The sequence below is a fragment of the Aulonocara stuartgranti genome (assembly GCF_965226115.1).
Source record: "Aulonocara stuartgranti genome assembly, chromosome: 3".
Classification (NCBI taxonomy): domain Eukaryota; kingdom Metazoa; phylum Chordata; class Actinopteri; order Cichliformes; family Cichlidae; genus Aulonocara; species Aulonocara stuartgranti.
The window spans coordinates 36,345,584-36,373,420 of NC_138941.1; the positions used below are offsets into that span (position 1 = coordinate 36,345,584).

General features: G+C 43.2%; 1 protein-coding gene across 6 annotated transcripts in view; it reads left to right on the forward strand.

Annotated features, from left to right (window-relative positions):
• LOC309703937 (protein Dok-7-like) overlaps positions 1-27,837 on the forward strand; it is a 73,020-nt gene that overhangs the window by 10,618 nt on the left and 34,565 nt on the right. For 4 of the 6 annotated variants that reach the window (XM_082528848.1, XM_082528850.1, XM_082528846.1 and 1 more), the window contains exons 4-9: positions 1,931-2,131; positions 10,017-10,136; positions 23,434-23,532; positions 23,724-24,520; positions 26,400-26,448; positions 26,658-27,248. In XM_082528848.1, coding sequence (XP_082384974.1) covers positions 1,931-2,131; positions 10,017-10,136; positions 23,434-23,532; positions 23,724-24,520; positions 26,400-26,448; positions 26,658-27,248 — 1,857 coding nt within the window. The remainder of the gene's footprint in view (positions 1-1,930; positions 2,132-10,016; positions 10,137-23,433; positions 23,533-23,723; positions 24,521-26,399; positions 26,449-26,657; positions 27,249-27,837) is intronic. The other 2 variants (XM_082528847.1, XM_082528851.1) reach the window with 2 other exon arrangements.

Consider the following 27,837-nt stretch of genomic DNA (forward strand, 5'->3'; position numbering starts at 1 on the left):
ATAACAAAGTTTAACATAAATTATTCTGTAGCAATTACACAAGAATATCCAGTAATGTCCTGCCTACAATTAAACACATTCACTTACCAAAGTGAAATCGGGGGCATCTGCTGTGGCAAATGGGTGCAAGCCTTTGACCACAAACTTAGACACTGCTGGGTGACATTCGTCTATCCTGGCCTGAAAGGAGACGCTACCGGTAGACTGCAGCGAGAACTGCCAGCATCTGAGCCAGCCAGACTCTGTCTGTCTCATCATGGTTATCTAAATGCACAGTAATGGCAGGTTTTGTAATAAGGTAAATCGCGCTAACATAATATGCAATGCTAATTGATTAGTTACCTGCAGTATTAACGGGAGAGGACGTGGAAACGCTACCGCTGCTGCTGGGTTGAGCTTCGCTAGTCCGGAGCGGATCAAAAACACGACATTCGTTGAAAGCAATCGCGTGTTTTTTGAGCAAATGCTTTTGCATATTCGTAGTGTTTCCTCCCTTTGATGAAATCTCTACTTTGCAAGTATTGCACGTTGCCCTGTTGTCATCCTTTCTCATAAAGTGTAACCAAACTTTTGAGCGTTTGTGCCGCTCAGGCGCCGTGTTTCCTACTGGGTAAAAGACGCTACTCAACGTGATGACGTCATTCGGGGCGACTGGAATCGATAAGGGAATCGTTTTTAAAAGTGACAAACGATTCCAAGGAATTGAAACAGTGGGAACCGGTTCTCAACAAGAACCGGTTTTCGATACCCATCCCTACTCGCTATAGCCTGTTCCCAAGACTCCTCATGTATTTGAATTCCTAGTTCTCCTTAAGCTTAACAATAGAGTGGTTACTAAAAGACAGGATAGTATCATAGAGTTTCGAAATGGTTGACTGTGAAACTCTTACTCATTGGCTAAAAACATCATAGTCATAGTTTGTTAGTTTGTTTTCCGTGAAACCGGTGTGCATTTTCACGGAAAAACTCCATGAAATTTAAATTTTTATTCATTATGACACAAAACGAATGACTGAGCCCATAAACCCATCAGAAAGCTTTTAAAGAGGTCAAGTCAGAAAGCCATTTTCCCGTAGACTTTTTGTTTGTTTGTTTGTTTGTTTCTTTACTTGCTTGCTTGCTTGCTTTTTTTAAATACCAAGATAGAGATCGTGAAAATGCTAATCCCTAGCCTTCAGAACAGAACTCTAGAAAACCAGTCGACGATGTTATATTAGCTAAGTTTTATACCATCTATGCCTGCCACTTAAAGTGGCCACACTTTAAACAATGGAAAATAGAATTGGAAAAATATATTCAGGGTATATCAGTTTATGAAAACAATTATCTCTACAGAAAAAGTGTTTATGCAACCTACCTGGCTCTGAACAGTTCTACTCTAAACTTGAATATTTTAACATGGTTGCTGTGTGGATTGAATTACCATACTTCTGGACCAGCCCCAATGGACACTTAAGGTATTGCAGGGTTTCTGTGTTAGCTTTATTTTTCAGCCTCATACCAAAGTGAGGCTAAAACTCTTACAAAATACCTACACTTCATTATACCAGAGGATCTTTTTTCCAGCTCCCTCTTGCTAATTAGCTGCTAGAAGCTAATGTTAGCGATGTGTTAGCAAGCTACTATATTTAGGTAATGTACTTGCAAACATAATTACTCATAGCTTCCTAAATGGCACATATTTCACTGCAATGCAAGTCGAACGCTGATGCTTCAGATTTACTTACAAAAATATATTCACCCAGAACGGACATTTGGGTATTTGAGAGTGACAAAATAGGAGGTACTTCGCAGCTTATGAAGAAATGTGTTCAGGGTTATTTGCCTCATTTATGTTCCTCTTTACTCTTTCCACTCTTTCTACTTATTGTAAAACTCATTTACAGTTATTGGAATATGCGTTAAATTTGAGGATCTGTGTGTTTCTCAGTTCACAGATTCAGTATTGGAGTCTTACCAGGGACCAAGTTGGAGAGCGGGCCTGCAACTCTCCATTTGTGCAACAATTTGTTGGCTCTTGCTCGGGATGTCCCTCCTGTTATTATTGGCCACTGGAACCTTCCAGACCTGCGTAGATATGGACCTGTACCAAATGGATTCGTGTTTGAAGGAGGAACAAGATGTGGCTACTGTAAGTTTATAGCTGCTTAATTATTGTCTGTTTTGTGCAACATTTGAGTGTGTTAAGTTTATGTAAATGGGTATTAAAATAATATTTTGTGCTTGGCAGAGGGTTTAGGGGATAATTAGCTATTAGGCTGCACAGTGACAAAGAAAATGTAATGCAAAATTTAATCACCGATTGTAAAGTGAGGCATCTGAAACACATAAACAGTAAAAGACATTAAACAAAAATGTAATAATATTAAAATAACACAATTGGAAGAAGAAGAGCATGAATGTTAAACCCCAACAGTGAATTTCAAAGAAAATGTGCTTTTAAGAAAAGACAGAGACTCAAGTATGACTGCGTTAAACATCTCCATCCTTTCATAACATTAATATCTCTCCATCATTAGAGGCTAATGGCTCATTAAATCATGATACGTGCTGTGGTTTGTGTCTCTCTCTCTCTCAAAAACACAAAATAATCACCGGCTGTGATTTGCGGTGATTCATGCTTATCTTTCTGCCCGTGAAAGAGAAGCTCTTTCTCAGTACAATAAATCTGACTCAAAAAATATGCTTTCTAGCCTGAGGAAATATAGCTAGAAGAGGAGAGGAAGTTTGAGTCTTTGTTATTGATGATTAGTTTGTCCTTGCCTTACTTTTGCAAATGTGCCTTGTGCAAAATAGAGTGGACCTAAAACCTTTTTCCTGTGACAGGAACAGTAAATAGTCTGCCGGAATAATATTTTGGTCCAGCAGTCCAGAGAAAATTAATCTTTCAGGCTATGTTCTTTCAGGCTCCGTTGTTAAGCGTAGAACTTCTTGGATGAAAACTCATCCTGCAGCGAAATAATAACTCAGCAGTTTTTAATGTTGACCATGCTTCTGTCCGTACGATTGGGCTGATGAATAATTTATCAAACGTGGGCATATGAAGACAGCAACACACAGTATCCTCTGCTGCGTCCTGCAAACAAATTTAACTTTTAGTACTTTGGTTTAGCGCTTTTAAAACCCCGTGGTCATCTGTTAAGCATCCGTGGACCTGATTTGGATTCCTGTGTGATGCTCAAACTTTGAATTTGCATGTTTGCATGGAGAAGATCGCTGTAAACATCAGGATTAGTGGGTTGAGGTCAGTCACTGGGTGTGTTTTTTGCTCTCTGGTTGTACATCTGGCATCCCTCGGGCGGGCACGTTGAGGAAGATGCTCAGTGGAGTTTCATGAACCAAAAAAAGAGCGCCCTCAGCAACTACATGTGCTGTTATCGTCACGAAAGACTGTATGGTCCTTGTTTTTCTGCTTCCTTTTTGAAAGGCTTCTTATAGAAACTTTTATCAGGCAGCTGATGGTGTGAGTTGGTCATTCGTCTTTAGATGTTTTATTGTAATACAGAATTTTGGTTTTCTTTAGTATATATTTAGATTTTAGGAAGTGTTTTTCTGACTATGATGATTCCTGCCATGATTTCCCAATGTAGGAAGATCCTATAGTGACTGTTTTCAAATGACATCATGTCATTGGAGAAACTGCAAGCAAAGCATTAAGTATAATAAGAGTGTTACTATAGCAATGCAAATGAAACACAGTTCTAAAAACCCTTCCACCAATGGCAAATCCCACCAATCCATCAGTCTCTAAACCATGTTGTGTCAAACAAAAGGCCCAGGGGCCAGAAACGGCCTGGGAAACACAAAGGAGTACATAGATTTTGGAAGCTGTGTTTTCAAAGGTTTTACAGCCTTTCCTACTGATAAAGACTGGCACCATACCAAAGTTATTAAGTAATTTTAAAAGCTATCCACTATAGAAGTTTCAGTTCTTTACAATAGACCCACAGTAAAACAAACAAACAAACAAAAAAATAGAAATGAAATTTTTCTGTGAATTAATGAAATAATTCAGTTTTGTAATTACAGGAGAGTCTGAGCGATGAGCTACCAGAACCTTTTCTGTAATTTTACACATTTATTTATTCATTCTGGCAGATGTCTTCCTTTTCATTATCTTATTAGCAGCTTGTCATTATCGAGTCCTACTGTTAAAACTACACTTCTATTTTGAGGATTAGTTGTGATAGATTTGTAGTTAAGGGTCTTTACAGTGACACAAAAGAGAGTTTTTCTATTTTGGCCAAATTAAGATCAAAGTGTGCTGTATGACATGATGTGAAATGAATTTAACATCTCAGCTCAGTGGCTCTAAACTGACACTGGAAATATGTTTTGATTTGTCCATATAACCTACCAGAAATATTGTTGTCTGGTCATTACTGATGAATCAATATTAGCTATTAGATAGCTAAAAAGCAGCCACTATTGCTTTAACAAATTCATTCCCCTTTCCCTCCCCAATGGGAGCGTTACTGGCCAGTTTGGCTCAGCATTACACAGAACGTTATATATTTAGCACATTTAGCACTGGCGTTCTTGTTATGCACTTTAATCTTGACGGAAGTAGAAGGGATGTGTGTAAAACCATTGCTAAAATGTTTCAGTGGCAGATCTTTTCTGTTTTTTACTAGTTAAAGTGCTCCACCAGTTCGTCTCTGTGGGTCTCAACTGCTCAAAACTGTCAGTTTGTTATTTTTTATTTATTTTTGCAGGGTGCTTTGAATGTTCATGGATTAAAACAGATGATATATTGAAAGGCTAGTGCTGCATTTGTATGGAGTATCTAGTTTCTTGGAACGGTGCTTCACCCTGCAGGACTTCGAAAGCTATGAATCACACAGTTGTGTCATTAAGTAAATCACAGAGCTGTCCACACTTTGCTTTTCCAAACTGTGCTCATAGGAGCATTAAAGCAGCAGATGAGCAGATGTGAATCGTTACTTCTGATCAAAATTTCCAGAGTATAATCAGAGCAACAATATGATGCAGATATTTTAAGTTTTGTCGAAGCGTCTGGCTTTATAGTGACGTAACAAGACACGTACACAATCATCTGATCACACGTGCTTGGTTAAATCTGAGAGGAAATTGGATTTAGATTGTTTCCAAACCCCACAACCTTTTGTTTTTTTTGCCACATAACCCATTTTAACACTACACGGTAAAAAGCATGTGGAGTAACGATGTCACAGCAATGTGTCTGACATGCTAGGTATCAGCTTACCATAAAGACAACACTTGAATCCACACTGCTGTCTGCTCAGCTGTGAAAATGAGAAACTGAGTTGGAGTTGTTCTGCTGGTCAAACTATATATAAGTTGTCTGTTGTTCTCATTATGGTCTGTATGGTACATATGGTACACAGGCAGCTCCTTACCTTTGAGTCTGTCCATTTAGTCTGTAGGTTTAAAGTTAAAAGGGTTTTGTTCTTAAAATTGCAGTTTTATTGAGTGAAATTAGGTTTGACTTTATTATGTCTTAGTCAAGCCCTGCGACAGACTGGCGACCTGTCCAGGGTGTACCCTGCCTAAGGCCCTAAGACAACAAGGATAGGCCCCCACAACCCTAAAAAGGATAAGTGGAAGAGAATGGATGGATGGATGTTTTAGTCGCATGCTAGAAGAGCACATATTCAGAAACTTCAACATGTCACCTTAGAGATGTCGTGTCATACATGTATTTTGGCCTTGTGGTTCTTCTTTTTTTAAATGACCCCCTTCTTTGAAGCATTATGTAATCACCCCACTTGAAGGATGTTCATTCAACTCTTTGACTTTGAACCAAATAAACAAACCACCACAGATGTGACGCAAATGCACGTTTGTTTAAAAGCCGAACATTCTGGCTTCATGAAACATGCCCCAAACAAGTTAATTTAATTATTGATCTGTTTTTCCCAGATTAAGCACAGAGGAGGGAAAATATGGAATCACTTTGTGATTTGGATGTGTAAAACAGACACTTTTTAATATTAAAAATAGTCAGCAGTTAAAAGAGCGTTTGCAGACCTCAGCAAGCTGTTACACTTGATTAAGAGGAAGCAGCTCTCCAAGAAGAGAGGTGTCAGTCAAAAGGATTATACAACTCCTTGTTTTTCCCCAGTCAGCTGTGTCTAAGAAAAGTGCAAAGTGTTAAGAATAAAAAAGGAAAACTTAAGGGTAGATGGAAGATGTCAAAGAGTCAGAAGAAAATTGAAAATGCTCAAAACTCCCCATAAATTGGCAGAAAGAAGAATCAGTGGTTTTGTGATAAAAGTGTAAAAACTGGGATTGCCAAAGGAAAGCCAGCATTAACGCCTAATGGGAAGAAAACAAGGTTAGAGCGGGCGAACACAATTGTGCGCTGTGGATGATTTGCTAAGAGTCACGTTCAGTGATGAATCTGCATTTGCCAAAGGGGATGATGCTGGGACTTTTTATTTGGTGCCATAAAAAAGATGAAGGCCTTGAGAAATCAAGCAAAAATGGAGCAGGAGAGATGAAAGTCTTTACCTCAACAGTAAATGCACAGGTGTAGACTGCTTTATGCTTTTCTTATTGCACTGAGAGCGTGGTTTTGGTTATGATTAGGATTAGTTTTCGACATCACGATGATGACGATGCGTCTTGTTGTCACAGAAGAAAGGAAATGCAGACAGACTCATTGACACAGTCAGCACATAGTCCAGATCTTAACCCAAACAGAAAATTTACAATGTCTGGGAAAAAAATGTGCCATTACACAAAATTATTTAATTAGTTTGAAGTTTGTTTCATGAAGTCAGAGTTGTTCAGATAGTAAACAACAAAAGGAACAAAAAAACAACACTTTATCACATCTGTGGTTTGTTTATTGCTGCAAAGTAAAAGAGTTCAGTGAACATCTTTCAAGTGTGATGACTTCATGTTCTTTGCCAGAGGTTGTAAGTTTTTCCATGTAGTCTAAAATTCATATCCAGTGGCATACACTCCAATAAGGCCACATCGGCTAATAATATTGTATAGCCTTACGTATAGGTCGGGCTCTGAATACTACAGCGTATGATTACAAAGCAGTGATCACAAGAATGGAGACGCTGTGACTCGTGTAATATTTTGTACTTTGTTCAGATGTTCTTCTTGTACTTGCTTTTTCCTTTGAGATGCAAGATTGTTGAAATCCTGCTTTTGATTGCTCGTGCTTCCACAGACGTGTAGTACCAAAGACCCCAGGTAACTCAAAGTACTCTCTGAATGACTCGCATTCAAAAGCTTCAACTCGACTCATTTAAAAAAACAACAACAAAAAAACAGGTCATGACGCTCTTTCTAAAGTGTTCCGGTGGCCTTTACTGCTTCATCAGTCTGATTTCTAAGCTTTGATTTTTGCTCTGTGCCTTTTTTCCTGTCCACACACTTTTGATCACGTGTAATATCAGTCAAAATTCAAAGAGTGGGCTTGCTGTGGCTGCTTTGAATTGCTTAGAAGTGTAATGGAGAGCACACAGCATGACAGGCAGCAAACTATGTTTCAGTCGTTCTTGTTTGTTCGTTGCGTTTTATTGACTCGGCAGATGAAGCATTAGAAAAACATCTGTTCAGAACAACAAGAAAGGAAATGATTCAGGCTGTGCATAATCACCCCTGCTGTGCCCAAAACTCAGCAACATGCATCACTCTGGAGTTTTCCTTAAGGTCTGTTTGAACACGTCGGGCCGCGTGCGTCCCTGTGATAAGATAACGTTTGAAAAATTCAACAGATGTGAAACTATTAAAGTGAAGAGGACCGTATGTGAACACCTGGAGGGGACAGACAGACATTGGAGCATTAAAGATACATGATGACCCTCCTGGAAACATGACATTTTATTTTATTTTTTTAAATTTAAGAGCCAATAAGCCTTCAGTAGTCTACTGGCTTATCTTAAAGAAGGTCAAAGCTGCTTTACTTTTATACAGAAAAGGGGAAAAAGTAAGGCTGCATCTCAGTGTTTGTGTGCGGCGAAGGCCGAGCATTCCTGTGACATGTAATCCCTCGGCACAGTTTATCCACAGCACGGCGAGAAGTGATTTAGCTGTGCTGGGTGTCTCACTTTTGGTTAGAGCAGCTGTAGAACTGCAAGCTGCATTTGTCCTGCCTTTTGTCCACGCCACGGGCGAATGGTCATTTAAGTAAAGTGTAGGTGTGCGTGTGAAATGCTTAGCGCTAAAGTGACTGTACACTTTAGCGCACTTTGCTGTACCAAAGTGTTCAGAAAAACGATTTTCTCTAAACGCAGTCAAAATGACCTCTCAGTAATTAGTGCTTTAATAGTTTTGTTACTTTATTTACTTTCTTTATTTGTTCCTGAATTTTATCGTCCTGGAATAGTTAAACTGGATAATGTTTACATGCATTTCTGAAGGTTGCAAACATGGTAGTGAAGGAAATCTGAATTTCACTTTAAAGTAATTAAAGTTTGCTAGACTTTCATCTTGAGCCGTTTGGATGACTCTGCTGCTTTCGAAATAAAAATGCCAACCTTGGCTCTCGGCGCTTGCTCATTTACACTTCCCACTTAACAAAGTTGGATTTTATAAGCTGTGTTACTTTGTATGGATGCTGTGTTTTTATCACCTCTTGGAGCAGAGACCAGAAGGGTCCATTTGAGTTGTTTTCATTCCTGCAGAGATTAATGTGAACTAAAAAGCTTTGCCACCTGTTCTTTGTTTTGTTTTGAATGTTTGTTTTTGGATTTTTTATTTTTTATTTTTTTGGTAATCGTGCATTTAGTAGTGTAACTAAAATGCAGTCACCTATCAAAACCAACGTGTATATAAATTTGTAACGTTGCAAGATGAACGTGTATGAGGTGAGACACCACTTAATCAGCTCCATCGTAAAAGCACAAAGGAGGCAATAAATCTTTAGTTTGAACAGGTTAAAACAGTTGAGCAGACTTTGGTGCTGACCTTTGACCCCTGCTCACAGCCACAGCAGTGTAAGGGCAGCTTTGACATGGGTGGCTTCAGCCGCAGAATGACACAACAACACTTTGTAAAGCGCAGGCCGTTGTGCTGTCAGAGGGAGGTCAAGAGACCTCAGGAGAACGTGACCTCTCTGACCTCTCCACTATATTAAATCCTCCTTTATTACACTCTAAATTGTTGAAATAGACAAACTGGGAACCATAAAGAAGGAACTTTTTTATTATGTAATACTCTATAACTGCAGCTTTGTGAAACGCATCATGCCTCAGTTTCTTTCTGAAAAGGTTCATGTAGTGCTCGTTTACATATACTACACACTATAAATAATCTATCTGTATCTATCTATATCCATCTCTATATATCTCTATCTCTATATCTGTCTACATCTACATCTATCTATTGTAACAAATTCTACTTTTAGGTGGTATTTTATTCAGGAAATTATTTTTATATTGATATGAAAAAAATAATAATTTGATGTCATAAAAAAACAATAACTAACAGATGCTCTTTGATTAATTGTTATTATTAGCAGCTGTGTTTTGTAAAATATCTGAGTGGTCCATGATTTTGGCGAGCTGTTGACTTTCCTTGTAGAACCATCGAGGAAAGTTGTGGCTTGGAGTAAAAACTTTATGTCCCACTTACGTAAAGATTACGGCCGCCATTTTTTTTTTTTTTAAACATCAGAATTAAAGCTGTTCTCACTGGTCCCGGGTGAAAATTGTGTTGCTGCAATATTAATTTGCTCATATAGTAAGCTACGAAAACAGAAAGGGTCAAAAACCTCAGCATGTTAGCGTGTTGAATGACTGTCCTGGTTTAAAAGTAAAAGACAAATAGTTTTTAATTTTAAATAGTAACCAAATATATCTCAGTTTAGGACATTTTGATGGTAGTTGAAAAGTAGAAATGTTTTTTGTAAAATTGAAAAGTTTGTCTCGTTTTACTGATTTATAGCAAGAAACAGCCTGTTCTTTTTTTTATTATACTGGCATCACCAATGTTGCACTCTTTCTTGTTGATTATTAACCGTAAAATACACTTTCATAAATTAGCTTAAAACTAATGAAGTCTATTTTCAGGGGCTGGTGTTTTTCTGCTCGCATCTGCTGAGAGCGAGCAGATCAGCTTTCTATTCGACTGCATCGTCAGAGGCATCTCCCCCACCCGAGGCCCTTTTGGACTGCGGCCCATTTTGCCAGGTCAGTATCAGAGGTGTTTCATATTGCTTGGCTGAAAAGAACTGAAGTTATACGGAGGGGGAATGTCAAGATGAAGGAGTAATTGTTTTAAAGCCGTGCTTCTTGGGGAAAGCAAACGGCTCGCTGACTTGTTGCACTAAAATGTAACTTTTAGCCTTTTAGCGGAGGCTGGGGGGAGTGACTTCTGAGAATTCCTGCCTCAAAGACAAGACGTGGACTTCTAAGTATAAATACTAAAGTCAACATTTACCATTATAATTTTAGCTAACTCTGCTTGTGTTGCTTATAGAGATTCATCATGGCTGACATGCTCTAGCTTCCTGAAATCCACCCATTTTTGGCAGAATAAAGCCAGAGGATTTCTTTGATGATGGATACGCTTTGATCTGCCTAAATTATGTCTGGCAGCTGTGTTTTGGTTTTTTTGTTTGTTTTTAAATGCAATTACATAAATCCCCATGAACCAATTTATCAACGTCCTAACCCCTGACTTAAGTGATGAATGTAAAGCTTTAGGTCACCTTAAACTTCAGTAAGAGGATGACTATTATACTCACTCTGATTAGGTAACAAATTCAATTGTATTCTATGTATAGTCCAGGGTGAAGTGCTACTGGTGGGCACGTTAGAGGATGGATCTAGTTCCAGATTGTTGTCAGGTTTCAGTTTGTGAAAGATGCCAAGCACCAAAGTGTAAATGGTTCTTCTGTTCCTTTGCAATCTGCTGTGAAAATCTGACACGTGTCAGTTGTCTTCACTAATGGCAGATCTGCCTTTTGTGATATAATATCACTATTTATTTAAAACACTGTAGTGAAAGTAGATGAAAGGAATTCATCAAAAAATGTGAAGTGAAAAAATTCTATTTTTTTTCTGCATAATCCATCATATAAAATTGAATCAAATGGAAAAATCTCTTTATAAAACTTGTTTTATTAGTTTTAATCTTTTAACTTTATGCACATTGAATCAAGCAAGAATTTAATTATATGCAACAGTCTTTGACTTGAAGAAATTTATTTAACATTTAAACCTATTTTCTGCATATTCCAGCATATAAAATAAAATTATTTTTTTGTGTCTACACTCACTCTTTCAAATAAATGCAAATAAATAAAATCATAGATTCAGCAGCACTAAGTCCTGTCGCCCTTAAATCTATTTTTACCTGTTTAGCAGGAGTGGGGCCTGTGAAGGTTTGCCCAGTACCGCGGCGTTCATGTCAGTGGGGGGATCTGAGTGTTTCTCTGTGAATTTCACATTCCCACCGCAGCGTGCTCGGTGCTTGCTTAGATTTGAAGTTTAATTTTTCGCTGTAGAAAGAACTTTTATTCCCACGCAGAGTGAACAGCGGACGCTAATGGTTTTTGTCACTTTTTACTAAATCAAACGCAAAGTATCGTCACTACTTCTGAGCTTTAAACGCTGCATGGTCGTTCTCTCTCCTGCACTCCATATTATCAACTGTTGATCTAAACACGTCTGTTGCTGCCACGGATGTCGCACACTTGTACGTCATGGTCATGAGACACTCTCACAAACAAAATCAGGGTTTAGTACCGCAGTAACGCAGAGTGCTTACGTTAAGTAACAGTAATCTAATTACTGTTTTTTTTTTTTGTTTTTTTTTAAAAATCCCTTACTTTACTCGTTACTTGAAAAAAGTAATCGGATTACGCGTTACTGCCCAGCTCTGTTGATGAGTGACCATTTTTGAGTGGGAGGGTTCTGTGCTAATTTATCTCGCAGTGCTTGCTAGCTTGTTGTAGAAAGGGCATCCATGAATTGCATGGGTGTATCATATAAACACCAATACTTGCTAACAAATTTTGACTGACTGTACAAAGTGGAGCACAGATCTCTTGTCTTTGGTACAGTTACTGTACAGCATAGCATATTATTTGTTTGTCCAAAGTGCGGCCCAGGGCCTCCTGGTGCCCACAAAGGTACTAGAGGTGGTTTGCAGCAAGAACAGAGACTTAGTTTGAAATTACTCATGGTTACAGTTCCATCCATCCAATCTCCCTTACTACTTTGATCTACATTTACTGCTTTTTCTTGAATTTTGAATAGAGTGAAGATTTAAGATTGGGTGGGCCTCGTGGGAATTTTCTGGTTTTTAAGTGGGCTGAAACATTCTCCACGTTGGGAATGGCTGTGTAAGATTATCTCAGTAAACACGCACACCAGGTCTAGTAAGATGGAAAATAAAATAGAAGTTGTAATTTGGTACGGCGTCATGATCCATGTTATATTTGTTCATACATTAGATACAAAGCAGAAAAACCCTGTAGCCATTCTTGGATATATTTTGTATTTTACATTTCCCCATATTTGGTCACTTCCTTTAAACACTTTCAAATGTTAGATTACGTGTTACTGAAGTGGTTAAACATTATTTGGTTCCCCGCTGTTTCCAGCAACACTTTTGATTTTCCACACTAGCAGTTACAAAAAAAAAAAAAACATTTCTCACCCAGCCGCCAACTTATTAGGAAATGTTGAGAGAGTAGCTGCAGGGCCTTGTGGATATTTTGGTTTTCACACATCTAACCGCCCAATCGCATGTTGAGCTCATATTCCTATTATTGTGATGCATAGTAGAATAAATAGTAGGGAGGATGTGGGTTGGGGTGGGGGTGGAGGTGTCAAAGTCATGGTAGCAGAGCAGCCAAAGCCTCCTAATCGCTTCGGGCATGTGTGTAACCTCATCCACAGCATTCCACTGCTGCCTCCCCCCATCATTCTTGGTCACAGTGCTCTTGGCTCTCCCCTCCCCTTTTTCCTCATCTTTCACTTTGTCTCATCCCCCTTCGCAGTCCTTAACCGCGTCTCTCGTTCTCACTTACCTTTCACCTCTCAGTCCATGTCCGAGTCTGTCTGTGTCACATGATTAAATCTCTGTGCTAGCTGCTATTTTGATTAATTGCTGTTAATGTTCTTGGCTTATTTATCTGTCTTTCGTCCTTGGATGCTCCAGTGTGTCAACCTATAGTTTTCCTGCTTTGTGTTTAGTTCCCAGCATACAAATTGTTCCTGCAGTGCTTCTTTTTTGCATTTAGTCATGAGTACATTCGTGTGTAAATACGAAACATGTAAAAGCAGGTGGACACGTAACCTACATGCATTTTAAGCTGTCAGACAAGGAAAAAACACCTCAATTGATGAAAGATTATGTAAAACGCTGATGGCTGGTTAGATTCACCTTCATAAAGGGCTAAACTAAGATTGACATTTGATCATTTGTACTTATCACTGTAGATTTATTTCATGTAGATTCTTTATTCCACAACCGAAGACATTAGAAAAATGTAGTGAGGACATTTATGAAGCCTGTTTACAGCTCACTGCCATCTTTGCCAACTTCTGGAGCCATAAAATCCATAAGTGGCCAAAGGGGAGTAACCCTGAAGGCCTGAACAGAGCTCAGCCGGGATGTGCAAACCTGAAAAATATTGATGACCTTGATAGATTGGATACCTGTCAGTCAAGGAAGCATGACCTGAGGCTGGGTTACTGCTTGTTAGAAGTGCAAATGATTTTCACTTAGTTTAAATTTATTTCTCTCTCTCTCTCTCTCTCTCTCTCTCTCTCTCTCTCTCTCTCTCTCTCTCTCTCTCTATTTATATATGTGTGTATATATATATATATATATATATATATATATATATATATATATATATATATATATATATATATATATATATATATATATATATATATATATATATATATAAATAAAAAAAACACCCAGCACGCCCCTGCGGGCGGTTTATCCTTCAAGCTCGGGTCCTCTACCAGAGGCCTGGGAGCTTGAGGGTCCTGCGCAGTATCTTAGCCGTTCCCAGGACTGCGCTCTTCTGGACAGAGATTTCCGATGTTGTTCCCGGGATCTGCTGGAGCCACTCGCCTAGCTTGGGAGTCACCGCACCTAGTGCTCCGATTACCACGGGGACCACCGTTACCTTCACCCTCCACATCCTCTCGAGCTCTTCTCTGAGCCCTTGGTATTTCTCCAGCTTCTCGTGTTCCTTCTTCCTGATATTGTTGTCATTCGGAACCGCTACATCGATCACTACGGCCGCCTTCTTCTGTTTGTCTACCAACACTATGTCCGGTTGGTTAGCCACCACCATTTTGTCCGTCTGTATCTGGAAGTCCCACAGGATCTTAGCTCGGTCATTCTCCACCACCCTTGGGGGCATCTCCCATTTTGACCTCGGGACTTCCAGGTTGTACTCGGCACAGATGTTCCTGTACACTATGCCGGCCACTTGGTTATGGCGTTCCATGTATGCCTTGCCTGCTAGCATCTTTCACCCTGCTGTTATGTGCTGGATTGTCTCTGGGGCATCTTTACACAGCCTGCACCTGGGGTCTTGCCTGGTGTGATAGACCCCAGCCTCTATGGATCTTGTGCTCAGAGCTTGTTCTTGTGCTGCCATGATTAGTGCCTCTGTGCTGTCTTTCAGTCCAGCTTTGTCCAGCCACTGGTAGGATTTCTGGATATCAGCCACCTCCTCTATCTGCCGGTGGTACATACCGTGCAGGGGCCTGTCCTTCCATGATGGTTCCTCGTCTCCCTCCTCTTTCTTGGGTTTCTGCTGCCTGAGGTATTCACTGAGCACTCGGTCAGTTGGGGCCATCTTCCCAATGTATTCTTGGATGTTCCTTGTCTCATCCTGGACTGTGGTGCTGACACTCACCAGTCCCCGGCCCCCTTCCTTCCGCTTAGCGTACAGCCTCAGGGTGCTGGTGTCATGGTCCTGGGTCGTTGACCCAGCGTTTTGCGTTTTTTCTGATCTGTATTAGTTAGGGTTAACCTGAAGTTTGGTGTATTGTCAGCCCTACCTGTGTCTGTCCTTGGTGCTCTGTTCATGTCCCCGTGTTGTGTTGTACATCAGTCTGTTTCCTGTTTTATTTTGAAGGCTCGTGTTCTGGATTTCCTGTTCTGTTCTGAAGGTCTGTGTCTGTTGTTATTGTGTTCAGCTTGTCTCCTCCGGTCCCCATGTGTATTAGGTTCAGCTGTTCTTCCCTCCTGTGTGTGATTACCTGATTACCTTGTGTGGGTATATTTAGTGGGTGTCGGTCTGTGTTCATTGTCGGCTCGTCTGCGTTCATCCATGTATCACTGCGTTAATCTACATTCATCTGCGTTCTATGGTGTTCCTGTCTCTGCGTCTCTCTGCCCCGCACCCCTTTGTATGGTCCCAGGTTTGTCACTTAGTTTCTCCCAGTTTAGGTTTCCGTTTGTAATTACTCGTGCTTCATTGCCTGTTTTTGCCACTACCACCCTGTAAATAAAACGTCACTCGTATCATCAGTTTGCTGCATTTTGGGTCCTCCTTTTCCTCCACACCACACGGCTCCCTCCGCCAGCCGTGACAGTACGAGCCGACCAACATGGACCCAGCAGCATCCGCGCCGTCCCAGGAGTTTCGGGAGGAAGTGATCGACACAGTTTCCAGGTTGGTCAACCTGTGGCTCGAGCATGAGGAGGAAGAGCTTCACCACGCCGTAGAAGCCAGGCTACAGCAGCTCATCTCTGCTCACTCCTGGCTGCTGGACTCTCTTCACCCGCTCGCACAGGACTTCATCCTTCACGAGCTGCACCTTCACCCACCAGCCGCTACCGCTTCCCAACCCAGCCCGGCGGTGAAGATTTTGCCCGGCCCGCCGGAGGTTTTGCCCGGCCCGCCGGAGGTTTTGCCCGGGAGGAAGCGACGATCGCGCCGTCGGCGCGTCGCCCCACAGCCGGAGATTAGGACTTCGGAACTGCCGGCTGTGGTGAGTGGAAAAGACACTCCGTCTGTTTCGCCAGCTCGAATGACTGTTTATTCCAGGGCTGTGTTTGTTGAGCCAGCTGCCCAGCAGGTAGCTCAGTTAGCCGCCCAGCAGCCACTAGCTCTGTTAGCCTCTCAATCGCCACCTCCATTACAGTCACAGCCAGACCTATTAGACACTTGGTTACAATCCATAGCTCAGTCAATAGCTCAATTGGCAAGAGACTCATCAGCTTTATTATCAGCTCAGCCACCTATTCAGCCACCATCTTCACCAGCTCCGCCTGTATTACAAGTTAAGTCCATCCAACCCGGAAAGAACTATTTTTCACCTGTTCATGTCAAGCAGAGAGACACACCACATAACGCAGTTGTCAGTCCGCAACAGCTGGCCAGCCCAGAGACTGTGACACACTCCAGGGCCTCCCCAGAGGCTGGGTCCCAGCCCCCGGCCGACTCTGGACCCCTGGAGATTAAGAAGCCAGCTGAGGACTGTATCCGGCTGTCGCTGCCTGAGCTGGTTCAATGCTCTGTGCAGCTGCAGTCTGCCTTGTGTTTGCCAGAGGCCCGTGCGCCTGCTGGTTCTGATCTGTTCCTGCCAGAGGCCCGTGTGCCTGCTGGTTCTGACCCGTACCTGCCAGAGGCCCGTGTGCCTACTGGTTCTGTTCTGTGCCTGCCAGAGGCCCGTGTGCCTACTGGTTCTGAACTGTGCCTGCCAGAGGCCCGTGCGCCTGCTGGTTCTGAACTGTGCCTGCCAGAGGCCCGTGCGCCTACTGGTTCTGACCTGTGTGTTCCAGGGGCCCCGGTGCCCACTGGTCCAGAGACTGTTTTCGCTGGGGGGCCCGAGGAGCCCGTCCAGCCTCCTGCTTCGCCTGCTGGGGGGCCCGAGGAGCCCGCCCAGCTTCCTGTCTCGCCAGCTGGATGGCCCGAGGAGCCCGTCCAGCCTCAAGACTCATCAGCTGGAGGTTCAGGAGAACCTAGCCAGCCTCCTGTCTCGTCAGCTGGGGGGCCTGAGGAGCCCGTCCAGCCTCAAGACTCGTCAGCTGGGGGGCCCGAGGAACCCGTCCAGCCTCAAGACTCGTCAGCTGGAGGTTCAGGAGAACCTAGCCAGCCTCCTGCCTCGTCAGCTGGAGGGCCCGAGGAGCCCGTCCAGCTGCCAACTGCAGCCTCATCATCCTCGCCAGCTGCAGCTTCATCCACGCCGCGGGCAGCAGCAGCTTCTTCCACGCCTGCAGCGCTACAGTCTCCGGCTTCCACGCCGTCGCCTGCTGCAGCCTCATCATCCTCGCCAGCTGCAGCCTCCGAGCCTTCATCCTCGCCCGGTCCAGCTTCGTCTTAAAGCATCGCCTGGTCCGGCTCCAGCCTTCGTGTCTTCAGCATCGCCTGGTCCGGCTCCAGCCTTCGTGTCTTCAGCATCGCCTGGCCCGGCTCCAGCATCCTCGTCAGCATTGCCTGGTCCGGCTTCTGCTTCAGCTTCGCCTGGTCCGGCCTCTGCTTCAGCATCCTCATCAGCTGCCTCGTCTGGTCCAGCCTCTGCTTCGGTCTCGTCTGGTGCTGCGACGGCCACGCCACCTTCGGGTCCCAAACTGCCGCCTCGACATCGGCGGTCATCTGCCAGGCCGCTGGTGGAGCGTCATCGTCAACATGGACGACCTCCTAGACGCCGCCGCTGCCTTCCGCGCGGTCGGCCTCCAGACTTGTGTCATCGCCGCCGTTGCCGTCCGCACGGTCGGCCTCCAGACTTCTGTTATCGCCGCCGTTGCCGTCCGCACGGTCGGCCTCCAGACTTCTGTCATCGCCGCCGTTGCTGTCCGCACGGTCGGCCGCCTGAACGGTTTCCCTGTTGCCGCCGCTGCCGTGTGCACGGTCGGCCCCCTGAACTGCCTCCACTCCGCCACCGCTGCCTTCCGCTCGGTCGGCTTATGGATCTGCGTCGCCGACGTGGCCGGCCTCAGAAGATGAACTGTCCTGGACTTCTGAGCTGTCAGCCCCTGGGCCGGCCTCCTGAACTGTGTTTTTTGTCCTTGTACTCCAGCATGTGTGTTTTTGTTTTGGACAATTCCCTCGGTCCGCTGGAGCTTGTTTTGCTCGGTGTTGGTCCCTCCGTCCTGGGCCCCCGCCGCCCGCCCTGGGTTGGTCGTTTGTTTTTGTTTTTGGCTGTCTGGAGCCAGCCCTTGGAGGGGGGGTACTGTCATTGTCCTGGGTCGTTGACCCAGCGTTTTGCGTTTTTTCTGATCTGTATTAGTTAGGGTTAACCTGAAGTTTGGTGTATTGTCAGCCCTACCTGTGTCTGTCCTTGGTGCTCTGTTCATGTCCCCGTGTTGTGTTGTACATCAGTCTGTTTCCTGTTTTATTTTGAAGGCTCGTGTTCTGGATTTCCTGTTCTGTTCTGAAGGTCTGTGTCTGTTGTTATTGTGTTCAGATGTCGGGCCCTGGTGCTGTCCAACTCTTCATACTGGAGACCCTTTCTTGGATATCTGCCACTGTGATGGTTACTGGACCCTGTTCAGGGAGGTCGCTGTGGTCTGCCCTCAGATCCTCTAGCCACTGAGCATTGCCGTTATGGGTTGCATCCTTCTCCCATATGCTCTTCCAGTATTGCTCCGTCTCCAGCCTTGGTGGTACTGTTCTCTTATTGTTCCCTTGCCACTGAGAGTACACCTTTGCTGGTTCTGTGGAGAACAGCTGGTTTATTCTCCTGCCTTCTATCTCTCTGGTGTACCTCCTCAAGCGGCTGGCCAAGGCTGTGAGTCTTTGCTTGGCAGTTTCCAAGGCCTCAGGTATGGACAGCTTGCTGTATTTCTTAGGCACCTTATTTGTCGCACCTTTCTGCAACTCCCTTAGTTGGCTAACCTCCCTCCGTGCTACTTTGATCTTGCCCTCTAGCCTCCTTCTCCATGGAGGGTACTGCCCCTTGTGGCTGTTCAACTTGTAGCCAAGCATCTCACTGATCACTGCTGCCGTATTGTAGATCAGCTTGTTAGTGTCGGTAATCGTGGTTGTAGGTATTGTCCGTAGTGCTGCATTAACATCATCTAGCAGACCTTCTGAGGGTACTTCACGTAATCTTGGTAACCGGCTACGGGGGATCCAGGTTTCAAGCTTGGCCATGATCCTATTTTTCAGGTCAGTTCCTCTCGCACTCAACGATCCTTCTCCTATCGCACTTGGGGCTATGTACCCAATCTCGGGTGGGGGTGATGATATCGCCCCCCTGACCTGGCTTCCTGACTCCTCCTTGCCGTAGCATTTGTGTTGTACCTCGTCAATCTCTAGCTGTGAGAGCAGTCCCTTCTTTCGAATGTTGGAACACTGAGCTACTAGTTGTTTCGCCGTCATTGTGGATGTTGGGTATCGAAGAATCCATAGGTCCCTCATCCTATTCATGTAGCCCCTTCCGCTGGGGTTACTTGCGTAGTAGCATTCCAACAACGCCCTGTTTTCGTCTCTTGCCCACCGATGCCTTCTTGTTCCAGTAGCCCACTTTTCGTCAGGGTGCCCTGGTTCCTCAACACCTGACGCGGACCTTGTTGATCATGCAACGATACACAAAATTCACGGTTCGGTTCGATACTTTGGTGTCACGGTTCGATATTTTTTCGATACAAAAAAAATGTTCATGCCTTTTTAATTTGTCATTTATTAAAATTATAAATATATATTTTAACTCAAAAGTACAGTTTTTAAATTTAACCCTAACCCTTGTGCGTGTTTTTTATTTTGACAGCGAATGCGCACCTGCGGACCACTTATGTGCAGCCCTGGTTATTTAGCTCGTCATATTGCAGCCACAGAAATTCTTTTGTCCATGAAACCATAAAGCTGCACTTTCTTTTTGCCTTATAGTCTGATTTGTCATAACTTCTCCGTTTTGTGGTAAGCTTTTCTTTGGCTGTCACTTCTTCACCCTGACCTGTCTTATTTGGCTCAGCAGAACTAAAATATATATCCTGCTGCTTTTACACACGTACTCACATAAGCTCAGCGATTCTCTGCGCGATCAACCTCTTACATGTTTAAGCTGCGGGAGATTTCACTTGTCATGTTTGCATAGTAAGCTAACGATTAATAAGACGATGTCAGAGGAATTGGTGCACAAATTATCATCACTCACAGATCAGTGCTGTCGCTCTCTATACACAGTTCGCACGATTGCAAAGTGAAAGTAAAAAAACAAGCGCAAATTCAAACGCGATTTCAATATGTCACATATTGACAGTGGCTCACCGATGCCAATGACATAATTACCCAGCTACATTTCTGAAAGAATGCAAAAGCATTGACATATATTTTTCCTTCCTACAATAGCCCGACGGGCAGGGCAGAGATAGATTTTGGTAGCCCGACTGAAAAAGATCGCTAGCCCCAGGACGTCGGGCTAGCGATATTGCAAGCCCTGTATCTGATTGAGGAATCACTCATCTTTGGAAAAGAGAGTTTATTACAGAGAAATGTCTCTTTCCAAAATAAAAGCTATACTATCCGCTTCTTCTGGGCTATATTCTCAGCAGCATATTAAACAGCTGTCTAAATGACTCGGCTAAAGTTAGTAGCATGCTTGCTTTTTTTTGTCTGCTTCCACTTGTCTTTGCACTAGGATGATGTCGGCGTAAATGTGCAGTCATATTCGTTGTGTTCCCACTAGTGCTTTCAGGTTAATCTCGTTGAAATGACCTTAACGCCACAACACGGCAAATCTCCGTTAACGAGCTACCGCCGATCGCCCGTGCATGGGGCTAGACGGCCAACACGTTAACGAGCTAACTGCGCTAACACACTAGTTCCCACCCATGTAATTGAGCATTGCATGGCACATCCAACATACTGTTTTACTTTAGTCCATGACTCGCTTACCTTCAGGGTCATACGTCACATGAAAACCAAAATAATTCCAAACGCCAGATCTGAATGAGGGTGGGGGAGGTCCATGTTGTAAGGAGAGCTTAACTTCTGTCTCGCTAGCTTGCCCTGCGCTCTTCCTTCTGACGATGCTGTCTGTGTTGAGCGCTCAGTGAATCTGCATTCGACTACTCCGCCTAGGCTGCACTGTCGAGCCTAGGCGGAGTAGTCGAACGCAGATTCACTGAGCGCTCAACACAGACAGCATCGTCAGAAGGAAAGTTGATAAAATAAATTACAAATTTTGTATTGTTCGATACATATGCGTACCGAACCGAAAGCACTGTATCGAACGGTTCAATATCGATACGAATATCGTTGCACCCCTAATAAATAAATAAATAAATAAATAAATAAATAAATAAATATATAGATAGATAGATAGATAGATAGATAGATAGATAGATAGATATATATATATATATATATATATATATATATATATATATATATATATATATATATATATATATATATATATATATATATATATATATATATATATATATCAGTAGCAAAAACCTTACAGCATTAACTTAGTGATCATTTACTGAGTGACTTTATCAGTCTCTCATGTTGTTATGGTTAGGCAGACCCTTTTTCAGTTTCAGCATTTGTGTATGCACAGCTCTCTTGCGGTCCTACCACAGCATTTTAGTCGGGTTGGACAAACACATTCTTTTCCTTTTCAGATATTCTGTTGTAGATTTGCTGCCGTGCTGGGGATCATTGTCCTGTTGCATGATTCAGTTTCAGCCAGGCTTGAGCTTTAGACAGATGGGCTCTAGAAAACTTTGCTACACAGAGGAGTTCATGGTGCCAAGATCCTGAGGTCTGCAAAACGAGCCCAAATCATCACCCCTACACCACTGTCATTGACAGTTGGTATGAGGTGTTTGTGCTGATGTGCTTTGTTTGGCTTTTGGCAGACGTGCACAGCCAAACATCTCCACTTTGGTCTCATCTGTGCAAAGGAAATTGTTCCAGAAGTCTTGTTCACATGCAGCTTTGCAAACCAAACCTCGCTGCCATTCTCCTGCAATCCTTCCAAACACATCACACTTGTTGAGCCCTTTTCTAACTGTACTGTTATGAACTTTGACATTTAACATACTGAGGCCTGTAGATTCTAAGATGTCGTTTTTTTGCAGTTTCTACAGTATTGCTTCAATATTCTGTTATACTGCCACAATAGGGGATGCTTATATTAAACATGGCCAGAATTTCAAGTAATGAGGTTAGTGTATGTGCCAGTAATCTCTGTGAGCCAAAAGCTCAGGCTTCAGACTGCTCTAAACACTGTGATGTCAGAGGATATCTCAAATATGGTCGTATGAGCACTGAAACTCCACCCACCTGCTGTCCAGACCTTCTGTTTCTGAGTGGCAGGCAATCAGAAGAAAGTCGGCTTAAAGGGAGAGGCTATAGCTGCTTGTTTCAGGCAGAGGATGATCTAAGGCAGGGGTGCTCAATCCCAGTCCTCGAGAGCTACTGTCCTGCAGCTTTTAGATGCATCCTTGTTCCGACACAGCTGAATCAAATGAATGGCTTGTTATCAGGCCTTCTCCAAACTTGATGGCATGCTGAAGAGGTGATCAAACATTTGATTCAGCTGTGTTGGAGTAGGGATGCATCTAAAAGCTGCAGGACAGTAGCTCTCGAGGACTGGGATTGAGCACCCCTGATCTAAGGGGTTACAACAAGACCCTAACTTTGACTCATGCAAAGGTATGTTGTAGTCCAGTAATGTAAGCATGGAGTTCAATCAGAAACAGGAAAAATCCACAAAAATCTACAAAATACTTAAAGGAAAAATAATGGAGGAACCTCAGCCTATATGTATAAATATAAATATATGTATATGAGGAAGCCTGCTTTCTCAAGTTGCACCATTAAAGGAATGTGTGGTCAATATGTGGGGAAAAAAAGACACTTTTTATTTTTTATTTTTTCCCAGTGTGACCTTTTTCAAACACCTTTTTAGACACTCCTGTACACTGGAGGTCATTACTCATCACCTGGGATTTCAGACTTATGGTATATTTACCACTTTACTGATGCAGGATTCAGATGGATATAAAAAAATATATCAGCCCAGTGTTAGAACTGACCTTGATGGTCCAAGGCACATTAGATTCATGCACTGCCGCCAGCAGCAGAACGCGTACCAGCAGAGCCACGTGGCAGCACTATTAATACACCCCTCAGTGTTGCACAAATACTGCTAGGTGTTCCCCTGTGTGACCCTTTTCTCTGCCTGTCCAACAGCACACTACACTCAGGGATCAAATAATAGCACACGTCCGCAAAGTTGTTTACTCCTTTTCACTTACACCTTGTGGCTGACACTGTTTGCGCGTTCACAGACAGTTGAGTGAGACCGTTGCAGTTTAGAGTGTCCCCTCTCATGTCTTTAGAGTAGCTGGATGTGTTTTTGCAGCTGTGCCCGTGTCACCGCCGCGGTTCAGCTGCGTCACATTTGATCCCATATCTCATTGACAGTGTCGAGATTCATCACACTTAGCACTTACACTTCATTTTTCTCTGCCCGACTTTTCATGATTGAGATCATGCTGGCTGCTATTTATAATACAGCCCTTTGTTTTTTTTTACAGATCCTAGTGGCAGCCAGACCACTTCAGAGGAAAAGCTGAACCTCGAGGCCCAGGAGCTAGAGAAACGACTGAGCATGCTCTCTCATGGGAGTGGCACAGGTAGAAAACACGACTAAAGTTTTTGGGTGCGCTGGCAGGTGCTTTGATTTATTGTTCCGTTAAGTGGAAGGAAAAAAAGACCGAGGCAAAGAGAGTGTGTCATGATTCCTTAATGTGCTTTGTTGATGAAAGCAGTGTTTTTGTTGATTAAATTCATTAAAGGTTTAATTATGTTCTGCTCGTCTTGGCAGTCTCTTTGACTTACTGCCCGTCTGCTGGGGGCGACGACCGCAGCATTTCCGGTTCTTCTGACACTTCAGACACCAGCCACTCAGACTGCAGCATTGGCAGCCGGCTGGGAATTTGGACTGAACCGGCTTCCAACCCACCTGAAAACGTCAGCCACACGGGCGCTAAAGTGCCACTGCAGATCAGCGAGAAGCTTTCTGCCAACCAGGGAGGTGGACACCGGCCTGCGGCTAAGCCGCCCCGGCAACTTCAGGAAATCGGTCGTCAGAGCTCATCAGACAGTGGCATCGCCACTGGCAGCCATTCCTCGTACACTGGCAGTTTCTCCTCCTACACAGGCAGTCTGGATATGACCCCCGGAGAGGACTTTGGTTCTTTTTTAAGCTTGCCTCCACATTTGGCTCAAGATCTCAGCCCTTGCACTTGTCCTGCTGTTCCTGGACGTGACTACCAGGTGCCAACTTCACTTAGGTATGTCTATGACACTCCCAGGAGTGTTTTACAGGAAGCAGGTGGAGGTGCCAAAGACAATGAAGCCTCCGCCTCAACTAAAGACCCTCCAGCCCTTTTAGGGTTCACAGCAGAGGCAGCAAAACAGGACAAGAGCAGTGCCACAACCCCTGAGGCTCACTCAGAAGCTACTGAAAGTCAGTCAGTCAGTGAACTCTTTCAGGGCCTTTCAGTGACGAATAAGAAAACCAAGGTGGCACCCTCTAGTGACTCTTGTAATACCTGCACCTCCTTCACTTCTGTCTCCAAAACCATCGTGACCATCTGCTCTGTATGCGGTGGAGTTAAGGTAAGTGGAAACACAAGTATTCTGTTTGTTTTCTGGCAAAAGGGAATGTTGATCAGATCTGGGTTAAACAAGCGTAGCTGCTCTCATGAACCATCTGTTTTTCCATCAAACTTCAAAAAACGAAGGAAAAAAAGTCATCAGTCCTGTTCAAATGGTCTTGTGAACACACTCCATTATATAACCTGCTGTCACGCAGTAGCAGCTTGTGTGCACAGGCTTTATCATCAGTGTATCATCTGTTCTGTAGCCTGCTTGTCAGTGTGACCTTTGTGGTATCGTGCGGGCTGACGGTGATGCCGCGCTGCGTTTGGTGTCAGAACAACTAACAGTCCCACGGCCCATCTGTCCAACACGTTAGTGTTTCTGCACTCGGTTCAGTTTTACACTGTCACTGAATATGGCAGATTCACACCTTGTAAGTTATGAGTGACTTGCAATTTTCTATCCTTATTACACCTCTGCATCTGTATATCTGTGTATGCATATCTAGGTCAAAACACACAATCTTTATTTAATGCCTTTAACGCCCTTTAGGCTCACTTCAAGCTGTTTAACTCCGTGCGTGCTTCACTCGCCTGTGAGCGCCGAACTATTTTGCTGTTTTATTTTTTTTTTTTAAATACTCAAGTACAGACTTTGGTGGTATTCTTTGTTTGAGCTTTGGCTGACTTCTTCTGTGGTGTCAGAGTTGGTGTGAATTTTTCTTTTTCAGAGTGTAGTCTTTGTAAGGGGTACAGCTGATAATTATTTATCTTATTAATGAATCTGGGGACTATTTTGACAAAGATTTTGTGCATATTATGTGAATAAAGTACTATTATAATTCATTCAGGGCTAGAATTGGAGACAGTTTTTTGCTTTTTCAGAATTGCATGATACATGATACATGTTCTGATTGGCCAGCGATGGCTTAAGGATTAATCATTTGTTGACTTTTGGAGTAACAGGGAGTTATACACATATACAGTGCATTATCTGATGGCTTGCTGCTTTCAGGTACAAAAGTAGCTGAAGGTTTTTTCTGTTCCTTATTAGTCACTTTTACTCAATACAGAGAGCTCCACCTGCTGGCAGTGCATTTATTTAAGAGTGCAAGCTGCATTTGTTTGATTGGGTAGATAAAAAAAAAAAAAAAAAAAATCAGCTCTGTATTTTCCGTTGGTCTACAGTGAAGTAGATGAATACTAGTTATTGGCCAGGAGGATCAGACATGAATGCCACGGGAGGGGATCCAACTCCTTCAGCCTGAACAACACCATCTACCCCTGTAGTGTTGACTGGCTCAGTGGAAAAGGGCTAGTTCACAGGACACATTAAACCGTGACTATTATAATTACAATCACATGGATGTAATAAGATTTAAGGAACCTGGTTGGTTTCTCACTTGGGGAGTTTGTGTAATTGTTTTATAAGAAAAAACAAAGCAGCGCTCGCCTGTGATCATGTGATGCCGAAGTCAGACAGCCCCCGATATAACACTCATTCACAGCCATGACGCCTGATTTACACTCAAAATCAGGCGAATCGTAATAATTTGGAAATCATAATCAGTCAAATCAACATAATTTTACTGCATTTCCTCAAATAATACAGTGCAGATGTTTAATGAAATGACTGGGCCTTTTTAAACTCAGTGCATAAATAAAAATATATAATTTTGAGTCATTTTATAGATTTTTGTTCTCAGAGGAAGTAGTGGGCTTGTGAGCCATAGCCAGGCTGTTGAAGCGTGAAGTCCCTGAGTCACTTTTGTTCTTTTTATCAGCTTTGTTGACAAAAAATAAACTAATATGTAGGTCATTGCGAGCCTTTCCCTCATATTTCAATACTAGAGTGGACTGTTAAAATAAAAGTCATTTTTTTCGTCAATATTTCACAGGGGACTCCATACAGCCCTTGTAGTTCTTCAGTGATACCTGCCACACCAGGTAAGGATACTCCTCTGAAGTCTTTCATGCACGCTGCGTGTGGTTTCTCTTGCATGCATAAACGGTTTTAAAGCACGCTGGGCAAAAAACATTGATGTAGCAGCCACAGCTTGCTGTTTTGATTTGGGACAGAAATCAAAGTTGTTGTAGGTTTTTGGTTTTTTTTTTTTTTTTAATTTTGCCTCCAGAACATCATATTTTTAATCCAGCAGATCAAAGTGGTGACAAATCACCATGCAGACCCAGTACCAGTGAACACACTGGTGCGGAGATGAAAATTCAGGAGACCTCTCCTGGCTCTGAAATCATCCACAGTGCGGGGATGCCAACTGTGAAGATGAGTGAGGAGTCACGGCTGCCAAAAAAAGGAAGAGAGAAATTAGCCTGTCTTTTAGCTGATCTGCTCAGCTTTCCAGGCACAGATAGCCAGCCAGAGGCAAAGACACACAGATTGAACCTGTATGAGTCAATGAGCCCTGCTTTTGGTAATGAGCTTAATTTGGCACCAGCAGTACCATTACAAGACTCACAGCAAGGCAAAAGAGCTGTCATTTATGAAAACTGTTTGAAGTGTCAAGGAGAGCACTGCCAGCCTCCACCACGGGCCGTGCCCGCTCAAAAGTGGCGCAACAGGAACATTTCCCCTTTAAAAAGCTTTCCGACTTGGCTGCACCTGAAGAAAGGCCAAGAACATCCAGCTAATGAGGAGTTACTGTACCAAGCCCTAAACGATTCATCACAGAGCGCGGATGGGCAGTGTTGGTATGAAGAGATAAATGGATCGACAGTGACCAGTGAAGGTAAGAGGCCACCTTCGACAGTTTCCTCTTCAACTGATCGCAAACTTCAGATCCTTGGCTGGTTTCCTCTTTTTCCCCATTCTGTTCCTTTTTGAGGATCTTTTTCTGTCCCGTTCCTTGTGTTTCTCTCAGTGAAACCACTCTTTCTTCCTGGCTTATTTTCTCTAATCAGTCACTTGTGTTGCTTTGTAGAGCTGAGCCTTGAGGTGAGCTTTGCCGCAAAGTTGCAAAATCAGGAATGATAGTTTATCCTGTGACTGTCACTGTGTACCAACTCAGTCATTTACAGTCAGTCTTTTACCTGCTAGAGCAGAGAGAGAGAGTCATGTGTCAAATCAAACACAGCAGATTGTGTCCTTTTTGGAAGTTTGCAGTAATTAACTGTGATCGTTAACTGTTGTTGTGGTACTTTTGCATTGAAGATGTTTACGTACAACACTGAACAAAACCACAAAAAGCCTTATGAGCATGTTACGATTGGATAGCAGCTACTGCTGTCAACAACGTCCATAATTTTAGCTTCAGCTTTAGCATTAGTAATACATCCTCTTCTCATGGTGGTCTCTTCACTGCCTCTACCTCTGTAGTT